Source organism: Vicugna pacos, chromosome 5, assembly GCF_048564905.1.
Source record: "Vicugna pacos chromosome 5, VicPac4, whole genome shotgun sequence".
Lineage (NCBI taxonomy): Eukaryota > Metazoa > Chordata > Mammalia > Artiodactyla > Camelidae > Vicugna > Vicugna pacos.
Window position 1 is genome coordinate 91,223,005 of NC_132991.1, and position 23,718 is coordinate 91,246,722.

Below are 23,718 nucleotides of genomic sequence, written 5' to 3' on the forward strand. Positions count from 1 at the left end.
GGTGAAGTGCAAAAAAAGTGCCCATTAGTAGACGTGTGTCCTTTGGTGGACACAAAGACGTGTCACTGTTTTTCATTGCATGGACACTTGCTCGGCACATTTAAATCCTACAGATTCAATTCCCTCCCTGGCAGTCATCGTTTCCAGTAGGATCATGAAATCACCACACCATTTTTATAAATCATCAACCGCAAGAGCTTTAGGACCATGAGAGAGAACTAAATAAACACCAATTTAAAATTAACCATTTTGAGGGGTGGGTACAGCTGAATGGTAGAGCAGGCGCTTAGCATGCATGAGGTCCTGGGTTCAATCCCCAGTACCTCCATTTAAAAAAACCAAACAAATAAATAAATGAACCCAATTACCTCCAAAATTTAAAAAAATTAAAAATTAAAAAAAAATAAAATTAACCATTTTGGAGGTAGGATAGAGCTCAGTGGTAGAACGTGTGCTTAGAATGCATGAGGTCCTAGGTTCAATCCCCAGGACCTCCACTCAAAAAGAAATAAAAAAGTAAATAAACTTAATTACCCACGCCCCCCAAAAAACTTAAAAAATAAATATAATTAACCATTTTGTTGAAAGCAAGATTACATCATGTGCCTCTGAAAAAGAAATGAACATACAGAGAAAAAGGCGGTCCATGCGGATGAAATTAAAACAGAGGCAAGCAGCGCGCATGGAGTCCCCGGACCTCTCGAGCCCTCTTGCCGCGGGCTAAAGTCCCATGTGGCGGTCAAGACTTCAGAAGTGGCCTCTACCTGGAACCTTTCCACGGGAAAAGCCAGCAGTAAATATTGACCCCAGGCCCAGCGGTTTCTGTTTGAACGGCAGTCTGCTGCGGCCAGAGAGAGCAAGCCGGGCCACATCTGGCCAAGGGCTGCTTTCAAGAAGACTTGCCACTTGTCAAGAGACAACCCCTGGCGCTGAACTGAAATCATTCTCCCCAGGATGGAGAAGACGGCGATGAAGATGCTGATCGTGCTGGTCCTTGGAACGAACTACTGGTCTTGCGCAGGTAAGGAGCTCAGAGACCGGCCGCCGGCAGCGACGTGGAGCCGTCCTGGTCCGTGTCCCCCGTCTCACCGTGTCCCCGTGTGCTCGTGAGCGCAGGCTTCCCCGTCTATGACTACGACCCGTCCTCTCTGAGGGAGGCAGTCCGCGCCTCGCTGGCAAAAGTGAACTCCCAGTCGCTGAGCCCTTACCTGTTTCGGGCGTTCAGAAGCTCAATAAAAAGAGTAAGTGCCCCTTACGCCTTCTCTAGTCCTCTTTACACTGCTTTCTGGGTTTTTTTTTCTTTCGTCTTTTTTTGATTCCACTTAACAATTTTTGCCAGTTTAAAAAGACAGCAGCTATTCATCCCTTTCACACTCTTTTTCAGTCGAGAAAGTATGTAATTACAATGATGGTCATAAAGCTCTCACAGCCCTTTGGATGGTGGATTCTCCCGCAGTTTCCTTCCCTCTGGCCCCACTTCCTGCTTCCAGCTGTCGCCCTCTGCGCTTCCTGCTTCTGTACCCACAGTCCCCGTGGCTCCTCTTGAGATGTCTTGTTAAGAACTGCGTGTTTATTAGAAAGAAGGCCTTTTCCAGTCCAGCAGTTCTGTTCCTAATACAGGAAATAAATTCTGGCGTTTGAGGCAAGGAAATCCACTTTCCTTTGTCAGCGTGGCAGTAGCCTGTTTCCTGTTAGCTTTGGGAAATGGGAAAAGATGAATTTTCATGGGCTTCCAGTGACTAAGCCCATGATTGGCAAAGAAAGAGAAGGGGAAATGAATTTCAAAGGAAATGAGAAACTAGACCGCAGGCGGCCTCTCTCCTCCCTGGGCCCCAGGTGGCCTGCCTCTTGTTCTATAAATACCTGTCCTCCTCTCTGGAGAGTTTAGGTTAAGATGGGAGGTGGGGAGGTTCTATAGAGTTCCAGGTCACACTGATGAGAACTTGCAGCCAGGCCACCTGGGAACTGGGAACCGTGGGGACGTGGCCAGGGGTCCAGGCAGCCGAGGCCGGAGGTCATCGCTTTCTCTCTGCCTCCCTGCTCCCCTCCCCGACCCCTACCAGCGCCACCTTAGTGCGCACCTAGTCTGCTCCCTCCCTCCTGGGAGGAGCACACGGCTTCTGGGGTCCAGTCTCCAAACACAGTGCATTCCCCTTGGTCCCTCTTCTTCAGAAACTGGCTCAGGTTCTCATTTGCAGGTCCCAGGAAGTCAATCGAGCTGCCCCAGTTGTCTCTCCCAGCCAGGCCGTAGGTCACCAAGATGAGGGCGGTGCTTCAGCTAGGCTGCCAGCCCAGAGCCCCACTGTCCTGGCCGGGCTGGGGTCACGTGGCCTGACGTCCTGGTGCGGAGGCACCGCATGATGTGCACAGTCAGCTCCCAAGACGAAGGGTGAATTCCTTCTGGAAGAGTCTTGGACACAATAAAGAACCCCTCCCTTGCACACTGGCTAAACTGGCTTCCGTCCTTTGCATTTAATGAAGTCCACGTGTGGCGTGGGGGATTCAGTGTCCTCTTGCCAAGGTTGCAAATGAAGTTTAAATTTACTTGTGATTTAGCCAGTGCTCACGACACAAGAAGGTTAGTGGTCAATTAACTAAGTGAATAAGAGTGTGAGGACAGGCCCTGAGAGGACCAGTTACTGACACCACGGAGATCTGGCCAGTGGAGACGAGCCAGCGTGAGGCGTGGTCATCCAGGGCTCATTCCAGCACATGTGCCACTGTGGTGACAGACCTGAGCCCAGTCACACGTGCACCTGCAAATGAACACGCTTATGTATGCGTGTGGGTGATCCTTCGCCAGAAAGAGTGCCCTCCCCGCTTCTCGCCAGTCTTTTATCCGTGTTCAGATTCATCGGTCAAGTTGCATTCGCCATGTCCCTTCCACGAAAACTTCCTTTCTTCTCCCAGGGGAAGGAAAACCCTCCTCCTCTGATCTCTCCCGGTGACATTCCTTTCTTCTTAAACGTGGTTCATGTTTTGCTGTATTGTTGGTCATACCTTCTAAAATGCCCTAAAGATGGCTCCAAATACACCAATTCCGTCCCTGCCAGTAGACGCAAGAGATACACTCAGAGCTAAGCAAAGCCCTCAGGAAAGGAATGAAGGAAAAGATCATTGGCACTGAGGGTATAAAAAAATTCACGGGAGGAGACATACAGCTGAGCTTGAAACACTTGGAGAGATATCTCACCTCTCTGAAAGCCAACAAAATCAGAATTAAAATAGCACGGTGAAAAGGAACTCTCAAACGCTCCTGGAGAGAGTGCAGTTTGGTAAACTTATCTTCGGAAAGCAATTTGGAACTATGTGTTTATAAACGCGTTAAACATTGAAAATGGCAAACATTTATAACTTTTGATCTGATGGTTTCATTTCTAGGAAAATGTCCAAAGGAAATAAGTGGTTTGGTCATGTTTCTGTATGTGTGAAAGTTTTGGGGTAGAGTTTAGTGGACTGAGGGAGAAGGGCCAGGCCCTGCTACTTTACCCCTGAGTTTGCTTAAAAAGCCCAGGGGTTCTCAACCCTGCTTTACACCAGCATTATCTGGAAGACAGAAATTTCCCTGAGGTCCAGGAGAGATGGTGCCCAATTAAATCTCAGTCTCAGAGGGCAGGGTTCATATTCTTAAATGCTTCCTGGTCAGTCTAACGTGCATTGGGTTTTAGCAGCGGACCTGGATCAAATACTCTTGAAATTGATTTTAAATTACTTACCTCTTGGACTCCAAGTTTAAAGAAGGATAGGAAAACATGGGGCCACGTGACTTCCGCCACGATGGTTTCCTTGCTCCAACATCAACACTCGGCTCACTCAGGCTGTCCCCTCTGGACACAAGCACAGGAAGGAAAGGTGGACACAGGCCCTGGGCTGGGGACGAGGAGAGAGGAGGCTGGACAAGGCTGTGCTTCCGTGGTGCTCAGATTCCACTGGGGAGAGAGAGGAAGAGAGCAGGGAGGGAGGGAGGGGGAAGAAGGGAGAAGGGGGTGCAAATTCTATAAATAAGTGAAGTTAGTTTCAGAGAGTGGGGAGTCCTGTGGAGAAGAAAGAACAGGGTGGCGGATGGATGAGCCTGGGCTGGGGCTGGGGCAGCCCTCTGGTGGGGTGGAGGGCTTTCTGGAGGCGCCATATTTGAGCTAAGACTCACACAGTGATGAGAACTTCCGGCCTCATTAAAGGGAAGATCCCCTACCTGGGGGACGGGAGGGCTTTGAACAGAGAAGTGCAAGAAGGCCTTCTGAGATCTCCCCAGCTGCCGTGGAGAGTGGGGGGCCAGGGAGGCAGCCGTGCTGGTGGCAGAAGAGCCCCAAGTGGGTGCAGGGAGGATGGCGAGTGTGTGGATTCTGGGACATTTGGAAGCAAAGCCACAGGGGCTGTGGGATCTTTTATGGACCCATGCCCATTTCTGTCCATTTTTACCCTTCTTGGCATTTTTCGCTTTTTGGCTTTCTAAATTCTTCTAGCCAGCTGCACTTGATCTTTACTTTTGGTCCAATCATCAGGACTTAGTTTGAAAAACCCAAATGATCATGGTGTTAGTCAGGCATCACCACAGAAAATAAGACAGAGAGAGAGAGAGAGACTGAGAGAGATTTATTTTTAAGAACTGGCTCACTCCATTATGGAGGCTTGGTAAAGCCAAAATCTTTAGGGTGGGTGAGGCTGGAGATCCAGGGAAGAAGCGACATTGCAGTTCAAGCCTGAGGGCCTTCTGCTGGCCGAATTCCTTTCTGCTTGGGAAAAGGTCAGTCTTTGTTCTATTCAGGCCTTCAACTGATTAGATGAGGCCCACCCACAGGAAGGAGGATAATCTGCTTTGCTCAAAGTCTACCACTTTAATCTCATCCCAAAACACCTTCACAGAAACATCCAGATTAATGTTTGAGCAAGTATCTGGACACTGTGGCCCAGCTAAGTCAACCTATAAAATTAAACATAATTCCCAAAAGGGATTATTATGGGTCTTTTATTGCTTGTATATTTCTATTTCTTTAGAAACATACTCATTATAAAGAGCTACAAGATACAACAAGAAAGAGGAAACCAAAAGTAACATCCATCACCCAGTCCTCTGAGACACTCCCTGTGAACGTGTGGCAGGATATCTTTTTGGATCTTTTTCTCTTCATCTGCAGTTATAAAATACATTATTTAAGAAAAATAGGATCGTACGGTACAGTGGTTATAAAATACCACGATTTATTTCAGCAATAACGCTGGTTTGGGATTTTTGCCAGTTGATTCCTTACTGTTGAGTACCTGAGTTGTCCTGTCTCTTTCAAACAACATAGAGCAGAAATTCACTGCCTGGAAGTAAATTGAAATGAAAAACAAAGAAAAGCTATTAGGCATTTTTCCATATTCTGGAAAGCGTGCTTAAAAGTGCTTAAAGATGCAAAAATGGTTATGAAATCATCTCATAGTTCAATAAAATTATCAGCACTCAAAACTGCCACATTTTCATCTTTTTAACTGAGCCGCGGTGTTGCCAGTTTGCTTTCATCAGATTGCTTTAAGGGAAATGGTGGAAGCATGATTGGGGGTGGGGGCGGGGGAGAGCCTGTACGATGTGCTCCGGCTGACAGAAGAGGTTTTAATTTTGTATGAGATTGAGATGTAATATCTAATATTTAAATATTATAGATAAACAAGGTCACAAACAAGGCAAGGCTGAGCTGTAAGTCCCACTGGCTTTCAGAAAGCCTTGCCGTATCAGCGCTCCTCATCCTGTGTCGGAGGGAGGCCCCCCACCCCCAGCCTGGAGCTTGTCACTTCTCTCCAAAGCAGAATGTCTGTGCGTGCCCGTTATCCCCTCCCTGTGAGTGGTCTGTGCTCTCACAGTGTTCTCTGGGGAGCAGGTGAATGGGTGACCGACTCAAATTGGCCCATGGGATGTTTGGAGCCTGGGGTGTAGACGGGCAGGGGTTCCCACCTGGCTCCCTGCTGCCATCCTGTTCCTGCTGCAGCTGCAGTGACTCAGCTCTTATCTCTTAAAACCCTCTGAGACCCTCTCCATGCGACGAAAATGAAATCGAAACACCTCGCAATGGGCTACACGACCATAAGCCGTCTGGCCCACCCCAGCTCTCCTGCGTCGGGGATGCAGTTTTCCTTTTGCTCGTTTTGTGCCACACAACAGCTGGGCTTGTTCAGCCCCAGGACATTGGCTCTGCTTTTTCCTCACTTCCCATCCTTGAAGTCTCAGCTTAAACATGCCTTCCCTGGGAGGATTTCTCTGGCACCTCTTCTAAAGGATCTGCTTCCCATCCCCATCACCACGTGTTTTTCCCTCATCGCACCACAGTCATCTGCCATGTCCTGATCGCAATTTTCTTTAACGTGTATATCATGTGGTGCCCCCACCGGACTCTAAGCTCTGTGGAGTCCTCTCTGCTCTGCCTCTGGTGCTGGACACACAGCGGGCACTTCAGAAGCCACGAGGCTTCTGTGTCATCAGAACAGCATGGAGTCACTGGGAAGTTGGGACGGTCCCCCCGGTGTCCACCCTTGGTGGAAAGGAGTGGAAAACTGTGTCTGCAACTGATCAAGCAGGAAGCGAGGCCGGACAACACTGTACAGCACAGAAGTCCTTGCCGCTTACTTATTTCAGGAATTATTAACAAAGTATGGCACATTCTTTCAGGAAAATGACACTTGAAACACATACAGTCGGTTCTTGTTATTTGCTGTAGTTACATCCCAGAGAGATGCTGTGACCACTGGGTTAGTGCGTCCTGAGCTGTTGCTACTGGGGGAAAACAGAGTCAGGTTCCTGGGAGCCTCTGGGCACAGTGTTTCTGTTACCTGATCAATATATGATCTTGTTTTACTTGTGTTTCTGTTTAAAGACTTATTTAATATATACCTTGGTTCGTTAATACTGAACTCACTGTAACAGTTCTGTAACTCATGCCTGACCCAAGCTTATTAACACTTGTGCTTTCTCCGTAAGGCACGTCGCTGTCTTCCTGTGCTCAGGACCCCAGACGGGACTCAGCACTTGGCTTGGGGGCCATTTTAAAAAGCAAAATCACCAAGAAAAAGCATAAAAATGAGAAAAATGCGGCACAAAATAGATCATGAAAGTGACAGTGTACAGTCAGGGAGCCGAGACAAGGAGGCGGAACGTCACCTTCTCTGACCCGTCGGGGACTAGAGTCTTTCTTCTGCCTTGTGTGTGTCCATGGATGACTGTGAAAGGACCCCAGTACCGATCAGGGGTTACAAATACATTTTAGCAAGCAGGCAAATTTGTAAATAATGAGGATTCTTTGTAGATGTAAGTTATAACGCTTAGCTTGGAGTTAGGACAGCTAAGCTCTGGTTCCAGTATCTCAGTAAGCATTGTGTGCTTTTGGTAAAGCGCTCTGTCCTCTGGTCCTCAGAATTAGATCGTGGAGCAGGGTGATTGCTATGACATTTAGACCGTCCGTGGTGGAGGGTCTTTTCCTCCTTGTGCAGGGAGAAACCTTTCTAGCATGTGACCTTCAGAAACCCATCTATGGCCAACTGATGCTTTGTTTTTGTGAAGGTCAACGTCCTGGATGAGGACAGCCTGAGCATGGACATAGAGTTTGGCATTCGAGAGACGACGTGCAGGCGGGATTCTGGAGATGATCCTGCCGCCTGTGACTTCCAAAGGGGCTACTATGTGGTGAGTGTGGGGGGAAGGGCAACCAGCCCAGAAGCCAACGCAAGGGAGCGCCTTGTCTTCTTCCACGCACTGGAGTTGATTCAAAGTCACACCGAGGGCTTGGCCGCTGCCTGGCGTCCGGCCACCCTTGGGGGCACCACTCACTGTGTCCACGCTGTTCCCCGGGTGGGGGCAGTGTGGCTCGGTGGTGGAGGACTCCAGCTCAGGAGTCCATAGTCCTGGATAATCCTGGAGAATTCTTTAACTCCTGTTGCCTCACTTTTCTGCTCTTTAAAATGGGGATAATGATGGTTCCAGGCAAAGTGACTGCGAAGAGGCCAATACCAAAGAAAAGCCCCAGAGACATTTCAAATTCTATTTTGAGTGAATTTAAAACGCCAGCCTGAAAGTTGCATTGCTTTACAGTTGACTGTTGTATAAAACCCATCTCCCTCACCAGCTTGGGCCGCACAGGGGTCAGGGCAACGGCAAGGTCCATTCTGTATCCCCAGTGACCAGCCCCCCGGCCCTGTGCTTGGTTAACTCAGGGGCAGGACCCTGACCACGCAGGCCAGCACCCCCCCCCCCAGATTTGTTCTCGACATTCACGTTTGGCTGTATGCGTTCTCAGGGTTTCATTACTTTATCAGTTTGATGTCTGGGTCACTTCACAATGATGCCAATTCTGAAAAGGGCGTCTTTTGTTTGGTTGTTTCATGAGACTTTTCTCTGTGATTCTGTTTTACAAAGACCCCAAGTGTCACTGGCATCTGTTTCTAAGGAAATCTGAGGCCAAGGGACAGGAGAGAGCAGTGGAGATCTTCGTACCTCCTTCTGTGCAAACGGGAAGCCGTTTGAGGCGGCCGGCTCGGTGCTCAGGAAGGCCGCATGTGCCTCCCCCGGGGACTTGTACTGCAGCCAACGACTAAGAGATAGTGACATCTTCTATCGTTTGTTTCTGCTTAGGCCTTGAGAAATGTTCATTTTGAAAAGATGAAATGTCTCTGTGGATTTTCCCCTTCTGTCCGCACCATTGTGTCAAGCCCTACGGGGTTGCCTGATCTCTTGGGGAGGGTCCTAAGCGTCTCTGCCAGCTGCTGGGCACAGAGCTCATTGTTCCCCTTTTCCAGCCGGTGGCCGTCTGCAGAAGCACCGTGCGGGTGTCTGCCGAGCAGGTGCAGGACGCGTGGGTCCGTTGCCACTGGTCCTCCAGCTCCGAGTCTAACAGCAGCGAAGAGGTATGAGCAGGGGCCTGGCGTCCTCCGGAGCAGGGCCCGTTAGGGTCCGTGTGGGTCTGTGACCAGCAAACTGGGTTGACAGAGTAGCTGGAGCATCACCTGGGTGGGGCCAGCACAGCTCTGCGTCCTCCCCTGGAGTCTCCGTTTTACACCTGCAAGCTCATTTTCAGTATCCCTTACTGCTTCCCAATCTCCCCTTCTCTCGCTCTCTCTCCCCTCTCTCTCTCTTTTGCACTGAGATTTGGGAAATGAGCTTAAAGTAATAATTAGCAAATCTTCAAAGCTTTAGCTCTAATTTTGCAGTTCACTGCCTCTGTGGTTTAGTGGAACAAACCACTGGGGCATTTTTGCTGCACTAGTGTTCAAAACTACTTACCAGCTCTGCAGTCTAGGTCAGGATATCTCATCTCCGTGATCTGCAGCTTCTTCACCAGTTACACGCCAGATCACGGGGATGTAATAAAGACCACCGAGAGGCTGTCCCGAAAACCAAGTAAGTTAACGGATGTGAAAGATCTGGTCCAGCACCTGGTACATAACAGATGCTCAGGAAATGTCAAGGAGGAAGCCTCTTGACTCTAACTTGGGATAAAAACACAACTATCACATTCTTTGTTTAGTCATAATGGGATAATATCCTTGACTGCTATTTAAAAATTATTTCTGCCATCAAATAGCCGAATCTACCCAACAACTTTTCCTACTCATATTTTTATTTAGTTTCTCAAGATTTAAATCTCTAGTGAAAATTACATGAAAAGAGTATACAATTTCCACTTCAAGAATTAGACATAAAAGTAATGTTCTTCTATTATTAACATACCTGTGTTGTACACACTTTGTACAGAAGTCCATTTTATTTTATTTTATTTTATTATTTTATTTTTGATGCAGGAAAGGTAATTTTTGGTTTATTTATTTATTAATTTTAAACAGAGGCACTGGGGATTGAACCCAGGACCTTGTGCATGCTAGGCATGCATTTTATCACTGAGCTATGTTCTCCCCCATGGAAGATCATTTTAGAATTAGGAAGGGGTGACCCTGGTGGCTGAGGGTCTCCTGTTACAGGAATGGTTTTGTTGTTGGAAGGAGAGGTGAACTCTGCAAAATGTTGGGTTGAGCAGAACCTAATTGATCTTGTCCATAATGGCAACTTTTGCGGGTCAATCCCCAGGTGATTTCTGGGTGATTTCCTGAGGGCCCTGTCTTCTTGGTCTTAGAGCAGGTGCCCAGGGCCTCCTTGTTCGGCTCCAGTGAAGTATCCGGGGAGCTGACACATGGGTGCATGCTTGGCCAAGCTAACCCAGAAGGGACAAGGTCAAGCATCATTCCACAAGCTTTCTGTTGGTACCGATTTTGAGGTTTATGTGGGGAAATCTAGGGGACAGTGAGGAGGAGGGCGAGCTCAGCTCGGCCCTGTGGAGTTGGCAGTTGAGTCTGGGGGTGCCCATGAAGCACGGGTCACCCTGACTGCCAGGCAAGCATGCGGGAGCTCGTGGTGAGAGGATGGAACAGCACTTGGGGTCAGAGCGCACCTTCCCTGGGGACTGGAAGGAGGGTGCCATCAGGACGAAGGGGACAGGGTGTTGAGGGGAGGGAGGAAAAGATTCCTAGCATGGGGAGAGCATGACGGAGTTCCCTGAAGTGTGACTAAAGCTAAGCTGATGGGTTGAAATGGAAGAGCAAACATGGCGAGAGAGGCGTGGGGGTGGGGCTGGAGAGGAGACAGCCTGGGCAAGATGGACCTCATGGGTCTTGTACAAGGATCCTGGGCTTGATTCTCATGGCAGTGGGGCTACTGAAGGGCTATAAGTAGGGAAGTGACAGAAAAGATGGAGAACAGACTGGAACCAGGCAAGAACAGATGGGGGCCCTCGGAGGCTGGCAGACAGGTGAGGGAGGGCGTTAACTAGACCTAGAAGTTAGCGGTGAGTGCTGAGAGAGACGGATTCCAGTTCTTCTGTGACCTTCAACACAATCGAAATCAATTTAAACTAAGTGGCCCTTAATTTAACCTCTCTTCCATCTCTGATTTGGGAAGTTGATTCTGAATGTTTGCACAAACCACAGATCTGTTGCAACTTTCTAATTGCAGAGTGAAGACCACTCACTTTTCTTCCAATCCCAAGTTTTGTAAGAAGACTCTGCTGTTAAGTTCAGTTAGCCCCTGAAACAAACAAGATTTTAAAATAAACTCCCAGGCTCCTTTTCCTCAATGATTAGGTGATCCTAAAAAAATTATGGGCAAAGAAAAAATATTTTTTTAATGAAAGAACTCTGCAATTCAAAGGAACGAGAAGAAAGCAGATGGAGATTTAAAGTAATTTCTGGAAACTCTAAAATAGACTTCTTACATGAAACAGAAAAAAACGAAAACTAGAAAACAGCTGTTAACCATTTTCAGTGAAATAAATGGTGATATTACAAATATGAAAGACAATTGACTGGGATGAATTTAGCCAGGGAACAAATAAATCATTGTTGGAAGTAGAGTATTAAACAAATAAAACTGGAAAAAAAATTCCGGAATAATGAAAATAATGACCACTTGAAAAACATATGTAGATAGTAAAAGAATTTCCAGAGTAAGGAATATAATGTAGAGAAAGATAGAAGCAAAGCCATGGAGAATAAGACCCCAATTATGATGAAATAGGACTTAGCTCAACTGGAAAATATCTGGTAAGGATACAATGAGAGGAAGTGTCTGTAATATAAGAAATTGGGGGGTGGGGAGGGTACAGCTCAAGTGGTAGAGCAGCGCTTAGCATGCAGGAGATCCTGGGTTCCATCCCAGTACCCGCTCCATGAATAAATGAATGAGTAAACCTAATTACCTTCCCTCCCTAAAAAAAAGAAGAAAGAATTTGTCAGATTAGAAAAAAAAATTGGGTTTCCACTCCATGATTTTAGTAAGTATAAAAGCTTTGTAAAGAGATATGAGAAAATAAATTTCTAAATTTGCTAATATTCTCTCTTAATCAAATAAATGTTTAAATTATGGGTCATTTTTATTATTTAAAAACAATTTTGGGGGGGTGAGGTAATGAGGTTTATTAATTTATTTATTCTTAGAGGAGGTGCTGGGGATTGAACCTAGGACCTCATGCATGCTGAGCATGCGCTCTGCCACTGAGCTATACCCTTCCCTGCCGCACCCCAGTTTTTATTATTATTTTTTTAATTTTGAAGAAGTATGTAGAGGATAAAAGGTTTCCATGCAACATGTCAGTCAACCGCGCGATGGCGAGTCACCACGGCGAGGGCAACGCTAAGGTCTGTGGGTTGATGAATGGATCTGAGGCAAATCCTTTTGACTCAGAGTGAATGGGATGAGGTTTGGCTAGAGTTTCAGCCAAGAGACCCAAAATGGTCCAAAAGGAGTCACTGAGCAAGAATAACTGAACAGGAATTCTGAACTCAGAGGAGGAGCGGTACAGGGATTTCATTTTATTTACTGTCTTCCATCTCAAATGATAGAAATTCAACTAGACGTAGCCTAAGCCAGAAGGAGATGATTTCCTGGTTCACGTTTCCAGGACGGAGCGGGAGGAGCTGGCCCCATGGACCAAATGGCCCCATCGGTGCCATTTCGTTTTCTCCTTCTCCTCTGCCGTGGCCCACCCTTCTCACTTAGCCAATGAGCTCTCTCCTTGTAGCAGGAAGCAGGACTCTGAGCGACTCCAGACTCACATCCTCTAAGCTTAGGTGGAAAACAGAGCATTTCTTTGTAGCTTTAGCTGAAGACACCGTCTGGCGTTAACTCCCATGGGACTGGCTATGTGTCCCATATATATATATATTTTTTTAAATAACACCGTTATTGAGATATAATCACAGACCATACAATTCACCCTTTTAATGCATACAGTCATTTTTAGTGTATTCATAAAGTTGTACAACTGTTACCACTACCTAAATCCTGGACATGTCGTCTTCCCGGAAAGAAACCCCAGTACCTTAGTCCCACTCCCAGCTCCCTCCAGCTCTGTAGGAGCCACTAATCCACTTTGTCTATGGATTTGCCTAAATCCATCTAAACGAAAACATACCACATGTGTTCTTTTGTGACTGGCGCACTTTAGTTAGCATGTCTGGAGGTTCGCACATGTTGTAGCGTGAATCAGTGCTTCATTCTTTTTTATTGTCGAGTGGTAGTCCGTTGTATGGATAAACCACGTTTGATTTCTCCATTCATTAACTGATCAAAATTGGGGTTGTTTCTACTTTCTGTCTGCTGTAAGCAATGATGCTGTGAGCATCAGGTACAAGTTTTTTTGTGGGCATATATTTTATTTCTTTTGGGTGTATACCTACAAGTGTCACTTCTGGGTCATATAGTTACTAGATGTGTAACTTCAGAAACTGCCAAACTGTTTTCCATAATAACTGTAACCATGTTCGCTTCCCGCCAGCAATGTGTGTGTTCCAGTTTCTACACATCCTTACCAACACTTGCTGTTATCTGTCTTTTTAAATTTTAGCCATTCTAATGCGTGTGAAGTTTTGATTTGCATTTTCCTAATAGACTAATGATTAACTGTTTGTTATCTTCTTTGGAGAAATATCTACTCAAATCTTTTGCCAGTTTTTAAAGTGGGTTCTTTGTCCTTTTGTTGTTGAGTAGTCAGATCCCCTCATTTCACTAAAAATAAATGATATAATACATACGAGTCTTCCAGATAATATCTGCATTTTTTTACAGTGTCTTTCCTTTTTTTCTCTTTCATGCACTGAAATACACTGATGCCTAAATTTACTTAGATGTTTTTTGCGGATATGTTGGGACCCTCTACATCAAGAAACAGTTATTTACTTGGTAAGTGGAGACCTATTCTTTTCAGCATTTTTAAATTTGTGAATCAAATTCCTGTTGAAGCTCTCTGTTAGGAAGTCATTTAAAACTGGAGCCATCTCTACATAACCTTTGAAAATAAACATTTGCTTTTAATGTCGCTCCTTTCTTGACACCCGGCAATAATGACACAACTCTTCATTTCGGCAGCTCTTTATATCTATACAGAGCTTCTCCATACATGATTCTATCTCATGGCCCCAACATCGCCATCGGTTACACACCGCAGATGCTGGTTTTTACCATAAGAGGGTCCCCCAGCTTGAACGCGCTTGTTCCCTCCCAGGAGCATGGCAGCGTGGCAGGGCCCCAGTGTGCAAGGAGGCGCAGGTGGGAGGATCTGGACCAAACCTCATCTGACTGGTTGGGGTGGAATTCTGTCATCCCCCAGCCATGTGACCAGAGCTGACCATCCCTCTGAGAACCTCGTTTTGGGGAGGAAGGGCTTTCCTTTCCCCCTTCTAATGTGGTCTCTCATTTGAAGTGGGATTGAGTTAGTGTTCCATGACTTGAGAAACACTTTAACCTGTTGGTAAAATAGGTAAATAGGAGGCTTTTTCCTACCGGTGCTGATGGCAGCAAAACTTTTTGGTGACCTTCCACTGCTTCCTTGCCTGAAAGGTGTATGTGTGGCATCAGTAACAAAAGCATAGAACATTCTAGAAGTGGTCAGAGGGGGCTTGCCTGAAAACTGCTCCTATGTTACAGGCCTCATGCCCGACAGACCCAGAAGTGAGACGTTTCACCAGCGGTCAGTCGGTAAGTGGTCCTGTTTTCTTCGGTGGGACACCAACACATTCTTTTCTGATCAGGCCAAACTCTGCTAACGCTATTTTGCAGGAGATAAACCCCTGAAATACAAACTATTTAAAATGAAAATGAAAAGAACCATCCTGCATAAACTTGTTCTGCCAATCACTGAAAAGCTATAAAACTCACAATTTGTCAGGAATAAAATCATCAAAATATTTTTAATATTTTGGCACAGGAAATCAGCATTGGTCTCCCTTCTGCCTCAGTCTGGAGCATTTTCTGAAGACCCCAAACTCTTCTGAACTCCTCTTTGCTCTCCATCCTCAACTGCACTTTTCAGCAAGAAGACAGGACTAATAATTTTTTAGTTTCTCCCTTTTACAGTCAGTTTTCTCATTTAACCCTCATAGCAGCTCTGTTCACCCAGTTTATTACCTCCTTACGTAGAAGAAGTGGGTAGCAACTCACAGTGTTCATTGTATATGAAAAATTCTCACTCTCTACAAGTTGCATGACAGTTTTACTCTTCAACTTCACAATCATCCTGAGAGGCAGCACTATGTCCCTGCCCATTTTATAGATGAGCAAACTGAGGCCTAGTGAGCTACTGTAACTTGTCGAAGGCTATATGGCCAATGTAGGACCTCAATCCAGGTAAGGAGTGGCAGTGATAGGACTTTGAGGACTCTAAAGTCTCTGTTTTTCCATGTGCTTTCCAGGATTGTGAAGTTCACCCTATGATCAGAGTTCTTCAATAAAATGAATAACAAATTCGGGAGTTTCAGATTTACAAATGTTAGCCACTACATATAAAAATAGACTTAAAAAAAAGTTTCTCCTCTATAGCACACGTTCAGTTCTTGTAATAACCTTTAATGAGAAAAATATGAATATACGTATATATACACATGACTGGGACATTGTGCTGTACACCAGAAACTGACACACTGTAACTGACTATACTTCAAAAAAGTGAATAACACAGATATTAATATTTCATGGAGTGTGCTATCTGACTCTCCTTATGCTTACTCCAGTTTATTTGAAGCACGAACGCTGAGGCTTGCTTTAAAAAATGCCTAAGTTTAGACCTCCTCCCAGGTAACACTTTGGGAGAAATACAGTTATTCTAACAATGTGACCACTGCTGAGAATGTTTTTGAACACTCTGTTTTGGAATGCCTTCGAATCTCTGGCCCATTCTTTTGAATCTCTATAGTGGTGACAAACAGTTGCCCTTGGATTTGATTTTTGGAAATAACTAAAAGTCACTTGGAAATAACTCCAGTTAATCAGATTAATAACCAGTTTGGGTATGTGAGTTATCTATTGCTGTGTGTCAAATTACCACAAAACTTAACAACTTAAAACAACAAATTTCTATTATCTCGTAGTTTCTGAGTGTCAGGAACTCAGAAGTAGCTTACCTGGGTGTTCTGGCTCAGGGTCTCTAAAAGATTGCAGACAAGACGTTGACTGGGGCTGTGATCTCACCTGAAGGCTTGACTGGGGCTGAGGGATGCACTTCCAAGACTACTCACATGGTTGTTGGCAAGCCTGAGTTCTTCATGGGCTACTGGACTGAGGTTTCCTTCATTTCTTACCATGTGGGTGTTTCCACGTGGCTGTCTGAATGCCCACAAAACATGACAGCTGGCTTCTGCCAGAGAACATGATGAGAGAGAGAATGGGAGAGAGGCAGAGAGAGAGAGAGAGGAGAATGAGCAAGCAACAGAGAGCTCCCAAAACAGAAGACACAGTCTTTGGGTTATTACCTAACCTTGAAAGTGACATACCATCACTTCTGCATATTTTATTAATCACACAGACCAACCCTGGTCCAGTGTGGAAGGGGATACCCAAGAGTGTGAATACCAGGCGGCCATCTTGGAGGCTGGCTACCACAGTGGGAAAATGTCATTTGGGACAAAAAAATATGATATGGATACAAATGAACGTGACTGATCCTTTTTATATTCCTCGGAAGATAACCCCAGAGCTGAATTCTAAAAACATTTGGGGCCTTGGGACCATCATTGACACAGATGTGAGGCCAATCTCTGGAAACTGCTTTGAATTCAATTTAATTCAACACATGTGTGTGACAAGCACTGGGCAGATTCCACGGAGGACTGAGAGATAGATGTGACACCCCTGCCCTGGAGGGCTCACAGCAGATCACATGTGGAGAGAAATCAGCACTGGGCTCAGCGGTAGCACCACGCAGGCGAGAGCGAGGGAGAGCTTGCCAAGGAAGGCAAAGTCGTCACGTTCTTGGGTAGTCTCTTGGCAGGAAGGGCTCTGGTTGTGCTCATCACAGTCCTTCTCATTAATTTATAGTCACGGAGTCCATGTTGTCTTAGATCTTGATGTGAATAATTCCCTTTGTCTTCAGAGATCATGAGAAGGGTCCTTCCTCCTGGAAATAGAAGGTACCCGAACCAGCGGCCCAGAGGAAGAATAAACAGTGGCTTCGAGTAACAGCCTGGAGGTAAGGGAACGCGGTGAAAAGCATGTGTGTTTAGAAGTAGAAGCTACTGGGACGGAAGGCCTTAAAACTGCCACTCCCACACCTCCAGATGTCTGCAGGCTGCTACTCAGCTCTCGCCCTGGCCTTCTGCCTCCTCCTCTCTCCTCCCAGACACTGTTCCCCCGTCATCTCTTCACTCTTGCACCCTCAGTCTTTTTCCCGTGGTGTTTGTTATGTGTTGCCATTGATGTGATCAAATGTCTCCACTTTAAGAGCAAACCAACCAACCAACAGAACAGCCCCTTTCTTTGGCCCAGTCTCCCCACCCCAGCAACTGCCTCTCTTCCATCCTTCCTTCTCTGCTTAGCTTCTGGACAAAACTGTGGTCTCGGCTGCTGCCTGAACCTCCCCATTTCCTGTTCACTTTTCTGCTCTTTGCAAACTGGATATGAATCCTTCAAACCTCTAACATCTATTCTGCCTTCCTTTTCTTGATCAATCATTTAAATCCTGCTGACCATCTGGATTATCGCCTTAGCCCAGCTCTTTCTTTCTTTTGTGGATTACTCCATCATCCCTTCAACTTGCCCGACTTGATCACTGATGTGCAAGTCTTTCTAAATACGCGTCCTTACCTCGCTCTATCCCAAGATCCAGGCCCTTATATCCACTGCCCCCAGGATGTAGCTGCTATGAGTGTCTGTGAGCTCCTGAAACTTGACTAGCCTTCTCTGCATCTCCCTGTCTGAACTGAAGGCGTCACTGAATCCACCGAATTTTCTCAAGCTCAGAACTTAAGGGTATCATTGGCTCTTCCTTACCCTTTATCTTTTCCCAACATCCACGGGGGTCCGGTCCTGCTGATTTTGCCCACACATTTTGTCTGGCTTTTGCCCATCATTTCATTACCATCACCACTGAACTGTCACGAGCATTCTTGCCTCAGGTCCTGATCCCACACTGTCCACCTTGTGCGCTGCCCTCAGGTTTATCTGGAAACGCAGAGGAGACTCTGGTCCTTCTCCTTTAACCCCTTAGTACTCACTCCACCTACAGGATAAAGCAGAGTCAGACCCTGAGCCAAGAGAAGGAGCAGCCTCTTTGCCCCGCTGTGTGGGGAGCTGGAGGTTGAGCCCTGGTTCTTCAAGCCGCACTTAACACCACTGAGGCTCACGGGTGTATAAATCCCCGGTTACTAGGGACTGAAGCAAAGGCAGCTTTGTCTTTTTAAAGGCTCCCAAGTACTAAAGGGACATCACCAAGGGCACATTTAAAAGGAGACTTTGGGTGTGATTATAGGTATTGATTCAGTGCACGTTTATTTTATATACACGCTCACAAGTTGATAATGCAGCTTGGGGGCTGTCAGGGGCTTTACAGTTTGCATAGCACAGTCTGCCATCAGGGTAAAGTCCAAACTCCCCAGCATGGCCCTCAAAGGTCTCCGTGACCTGGCCCCTGCCCTCTTCTCTAGCATCGTCTCTCCCAAGTCCACCTGCCCCAGAGCTCCTGCAGGACTGAAATATTTGCAGTTCCTCCTGCTGCGACCTCTACCTGGGACATCGGCCCGGCTAATTCCCCCTCATCACTCAGATCTCAGCTCAGTGCTGCTTCCCCTGTGAGGTCTGTTCTCACCCCCTCCCCAAACCAGAGATGTGGCCCTTCATGGGCTCCCCTAAAATCCTTATCACAGGGCACAGTAAGCCACCAGGCCCCCTCCCTCCCAGGGGAGGGCCGAGGTGACTCCCAGGGCCCTGCACGGGGCCGGGCACACAGCAAGCATACAGGACATATTTTTTGAGTGGATGACAGAACTTCACTTCGGGTTCTTGACCTTCTGTTAACAAAAAAAGAAAAAAAAAAAACTCGGCTAAGTGTAGTATGATTAATTTTTAACCACCAGAATTTGAAAGAGGTCAACTGACATCTTACTAAAATCGAATGGAAATTTACCAGCGAGGCTGTACTGGATGAAAGATGCAAACGGTACATTTTCTTTTTAATCTATGTGCACCCTAAAAATACAAACCAGCTTCATGCTAAGATCAAGACACTGCTCATTACAAAGAAACAGACTCATCATATTCTTTTTTTATACAGTTAAATCATTTCTTTTTGCTTTGCAGAACATCCTCAGGGGAAAAATAGAATCCTTAATAGACTGGTTGCATTTTCTTCATTAATGATTATATTGGAAATACATATGGTGTGTATAATCCCAGTATAAATTTATGATCTGATTTCTGTAAAGAAACTGATCACTTAAAAAACGTCTGTTTAAAAGCCACACAGACTAAATAAAGGCCAAAGGCCACTGCCCTGGCTGGGACATTGATTTTGACTTGTGTCCCAGTTATGGCCCTGCCCTCCCATGACCCTCAGCAGGGCAGGTTTCCACACTGTGCTCCGAGGTTCCTGGAACCTTAGAATCAGGCCAGCACAGGGGGATCAGTGAGGAGGCCAATCCCCAGGGTCTGGAACCTGGTTCCCAGCTTGCTCTGCCAAGCTTGGGAGCTGCGGGAGGAACGCAGTCCCCTAACCTCTCGGGCTCAGTTCTTCAAAGATTCATGACAATCATTGTACTTGTTTTTGTCCCTGCTAGACCACGAGTGCCTTTAGGGTGTGCTACCTCGTTCTCCTTATGAGCTATTTTGGCTTACTAACAAGAAAAATACGATTAATAATACCTCCCTACTAAGGTATTAACAGCAATATCCTTTGTCTACTTCCTAATGCTGAAAGTAGTGTCTAGAACATCCTAAGGGTTCTATCGGGTTGAAAGGAAGGAATGAACAAACGCAGGACCAGATTCAGGATGACGCTTCTCACACCGTGAAGCCGCGTGCCCGGCGGGGAGCTTTCTGAAGGCGGAGACCCTGGCTCACAAAGCACGAATCCTCCGAGCTTCCCTCCGTTTCTGGGACAAATTAGAAGCCCAGGAAGGGTTTCTGTAATTTCACAGTGACTGTTCTGGATGCTTTCAGGTTGTTAGAAAAGCATTTAAGATACAGGAGTGGGTAGTGAAAGGGAGTATTTTTTTTAAAAAAGAGCTCTGAAAGTTTCCTTCTTTGCTGTTCTAACGTAGGAAGGGCGGGGAATCGGCTCACGTTGAAAGGAATCTGTCGGAGAGCGTCATGCTCTCCCGGTCTTCATAGCTGGCCTAGTTCTGACTTTTGCGTGATGTAGGGGCCCCCAGACTGCGCAGCGTGAGTGATGCGCGGGCGTCTACACAGCAGTGTCGATTAGTGGGGGTTATTAGTGTGGGAGTCCTACACGCTACGCCCCAGAGCAGCGAAGAAGGCAGTTCTCAGCGAGGCCCTTTGTCAATCTTGTCACTCTGTGCATGGCCTGGAATGACTCCAAAGCGCCAGGAATACTGAACAAGAAAATAACAGCACGTAGACAAACCTCCGTGAATAACGAGGGCCAGCTGTACAGTGGGCTTCGCCTCTAGTTTACCCCAGTTTCTCTGTCATCTCTCTTGTCCCTCTCGCCACATCTTTAAGGAAAAGCCGTCTGCACTTGCTGCCTGCAGGTCCTCCTCTGCCCCCTCTCTCAGGGCACTGTCTCTGTCCTGCTCGATACCCGCCCTTTGCTGCTGTCCATTCCCTTTCTGCTGAACCTCGTGGCTGAACTGATGCTGAGGGAAACTTCCTTCTTCCCTGAAATCCTCCGGCCCCTGAGACTTGGTCTCCTTGGCCCTCCTTCCAGCCAAGACGTCTCTCTCTTCTTGCTGCATCCTCCGTTTTCCTCCTGCTCGTCAGACTGCGGTGGCGTTCACCAGGGCTCCAGCCTCCGCTCTCCCTCTATTCACTGTCCTTGCTCTCCCAGGCGATCGCACGCACCCCCAGGGCCGTGACGCCCACCTGTTCGGGGATGATTCCAACCTCTACGCACACACTGTCCCTCTAGCCGGAACTGCGGGCTTGATTAAACAGCAGCGTGCCAGACACTCCGTCCGGATGTTGCACAGCACACTCAAAATGGAATTCGTCCTTTTGGGACTGTCTTACTCTTCTTCCTGTATCCAGCTCAGCTCCAGTTACCCAGACCGGAACGGATTCGTCTTGGACCTCCTCCCCGCCCTCATCCAATCAGTCACTGTGTTCTGCCAGTCCTTCCTCTGAACTGTTTCACCGCGCTGACCCTGTCTGTGCTCTGGCTTCATCACTCTAGCCTGGTGTGGTCAGCACCTTCCTGATGATCTTAAAAGTCACCTCTATACTGCCACCAGAGACATCTTAACACCAGCCCTTACAGGTCAAGGTCCTGTTCACCTGGGAGGTGGAGTCTAAACTCCCTAGTGATTCGGGACATGCAGAATCGGACCCTCCCTTCAATGGAAGGGTCCCTGTCTGTGTCCCTGGCTTCTCAGCCTTCACTTCACACAGAAGAGTCACACGGTTGACTGTTCCACCGGCCCCCAGTCTGGGTTTGACCTTCACTCCCAGGCCCAGTGACCCTGCTCCCCATCTTATGCTTGGAGTCTGTCTCATATGTCTTCTCCAGAAACCTTTCCTTGAGGTTTCCTGCACGTGGGACTCTCTGGAACTGCCTGTACCAGGCTGCGCTCTAACTGCCTCTGTCTTTTCTCCTAGCTTGTGAGTTCTTGCTTTCCCTTTCAGAGGTTGGGGCTGTGCCTTACTAACCTTCATAACCCTCAGTGGATACTCAGTGCGTACATGTTTATTGAATGGATGAAGGGATGGATGGATGAATAAATAGTCCCACCTCCAACCCGTGCCCTCAAATGACTGCAGCTGCAGCCCACCTACTCCTTAGTGGCTTGATTAGTTCCCTCCCTCCGCCCTCTCACCACCAGCACCTCTTTAGATCTGCCTGAGTCCAGCATCTCCCTGTAGACTTTCCCGAGGGACACTCTTGAGATGAGCTTCCTTTCTGGGGCTGCATTTCTGCTCCCCGGATTTGATTACCTCCTCTTCTCTCAGCAGGTGTCTCTCCCTCCTTTTCTTCTTTCAAGGGCTCACAGCTTCACATAGATGCTCTGGTCCCTGGTGCCACCTTGGATTCCCTTTCACATAGCGCCCAGGAATCCCGCGTCCTGCGCCTCTGTAGGAAGAAGGAAAAACGCACGCCACGGGGTTTAATCCTCCCTTTTCCTCTCTTTTCACAGCAGAATGCACTGGAAGGAGTAAAGTTCCAGTGAAGAAAGACACTTCGTGAATTGATGGCTTCCAGTCCGTAATAAATGGCTTTCTTTCATTGCCTGTTTTATTTTTCAGTCGGAGTAGCTATCACATTTTGTGATGAGAAGCTGACGCACGAGGAGAGTCCCCTTCCCGCGGGCCTGCTCCCCTCCGCCCGCGGGGAGGCGGAGCTTGGGGGAGGCGGGGCCGAGCCAGGCGCGGCGGCGCTGAAGGCGGCGGGCCCCGGCCACCGCGGGGTGCGCGCTGACGCCACAAACCGGCGTGTTCCGCCGCCGCCGGACACCCGACCCCGCAGCCTGCGGCCTCAGGGCCGTGACCACTGCTAGGCCAGGACTGATGTTTATTACAGTCTCTACCCCTAGAAGAAAGCGGAAGGAAGGTGTTCGAAAAATTGGGGGGAAAGACTGGTGGATTCAGAGATTGGCAAATTACAGACATACATAACGTACTTTCTAGGCAGCTAATACCTTTTTCTGACCATTAAAGACATCACACTTGTCCTCCATGAGCGCCCATGGTCCCTTATATGACCAGGAGGCTGGGTGCTGTCGGCAGGGGGAGGGGCCCTGTAGAGACTGAAGCTAGAAGGAGCTTCACAAAATCGATGCTAACACCAGATAAAGAGCAGAAAGGAAATTACAGATCACTCTCACTTATGAAGAGGAGGAGGGAAAATTAATACTCTTCGCCAAAGTTATGGCTAGAGTATCAACTGAATACTCTAGAATATCAACTGAAAACCTATTACAAATATAAGAATTCAGTAGGAAGACAGTCCCCGAAAGTAATATATATTGGTCCGTTTTATATTATAAGGTATAATGACAAGAGAGCTCATTTATAATAACAATGAGAAGAAGAATAACAAATAAATTTAAAAAGCAGTATGTGGAACATGCATACAGAGCTCTTTAAAGAATTTAGTAAATGGAAACATATATCATATTCTTACAGAGCAAAATTCAAAAGCCTAGAGATGTCCTTTTTTTCTAAATTAATCTACAGATTGGATCATTATATTTTGATTTAAAATATCACCAGAATTTTTTTTTTCATAGCCTGACAAGCTGATCTTACAGTTGAAATAAAACAAGTAAATGGGAATACCCAGGAGAGGTCTGAGAAATACAGGTGATCGGGTGTGAGGTGGGCACTGGCCTCGCCAGACATTTATGAGCTGCAGTAAGTAGAACAGTTCCCTGAAGGAGCAGGAATAAATGACTAAATTTATTCAGAAATCAATCTGAATCAAGGTACAAATGACCAGTGATGAGTTAGCACATCATCCATCTGGAAAATAGTTCTCAGGGGCTCCTGGCTCTTTGTGGAAGCCAGGGGAACTGACATGGGTTTCAGTCTCGCTGGTGGGGGTCTGCATTTGGGTTTGTGGGTTCTTGAAGCCTCCAGTCTTAATACTTGCTCAGCCCCGCAACTGGCTGGCTGTAGAAAGTCCGGGCTCCAGGAATGGCACCAAATTGGGCCCATTTCTAAGTCAGAGTCTTGGGGGACCTGAGGCCCTTGGATGCTTCCTTGGCGATTCCTCCTGTGACAGGACACTCACTTGCTTAGTAGGGGATGTGGGCTCACTGGCTCTCGGC

At 47.0% G+C, this 23,718-nt stretch overlaps 1 protein-coding gene and 1 long non-coding RNA gene across 3 annotated transcripts; one reads left to right on the forward strand and one right to left on the reverse strand.

The window, feature by feature from the left end:
• The first annotated feature begins 948 nt into the window (after positions 1-948).
• Positions 949-16,981, forward strand: SPP2 (secreted phosphoprotein 2). Its single transcript, XM_072960662.1, has 7 exons — positions 949-1,021; positions 1,117-1,241; positions 7,532-7,654; positions 8,764-8,871; positions 13,639-13,693; positions 14,438-14,488; positions 16,878-16,981. Exons 1-7 carry the CDS (start codon positions 955-957, stop codon positions 16,961-16,963), a joined length of 615 nt encoding a protein of 204 aa, XP_072816763.1. The 5' UTR covers positions 949-954; the 3' UTR covers positions 16,964-16,981.
• On the reverse strand, positions 16,551-22,311 carry LOC140696264 (uncharacterized). 2 transcript variants are annotated; one of them, XR_012072401.1, is made up of 3 exons: positions 21,778-22,311; positions 17,774-18,002; positions 16,551-16,967 (listed from the first exon to the last, which is right to left on the reverse strand). It is a non-coding gene; the product is annotated as an uncharacterized lncRNA (long non-coding RNA). The 2 variants fall into 2 exon arrangements; XR_012072402.1 differs by having other exon boundaries at positions 21,887-22,310.
• Positions 22,312-23,718: the final 1,407 nt, after the last annotated feature.

Coding starts and splice junctions, on each gene's coding strand:
- SPP2 (XM_072960662.1), top strand. CDS start 955: ATGGAGAAGACGGCGATGAAGATGCTGATCGTGCTGGTCCTTGGAACG. Junction 1,022..1,116: donor GAACTACTGGTCTTGCGCAG/GTAAGGAGCTCA, acceptor TCGTGAGCGCAG/GCTTCCCCGTCTATGACTAC. Junction 7,655..8,763: donor TCCAAAGGGGCTACTATGTG/GTGAGTGTGGGG, acceptor CCCCTTTTCCAG/CCGGTGGCCGTCTGCAGAAG.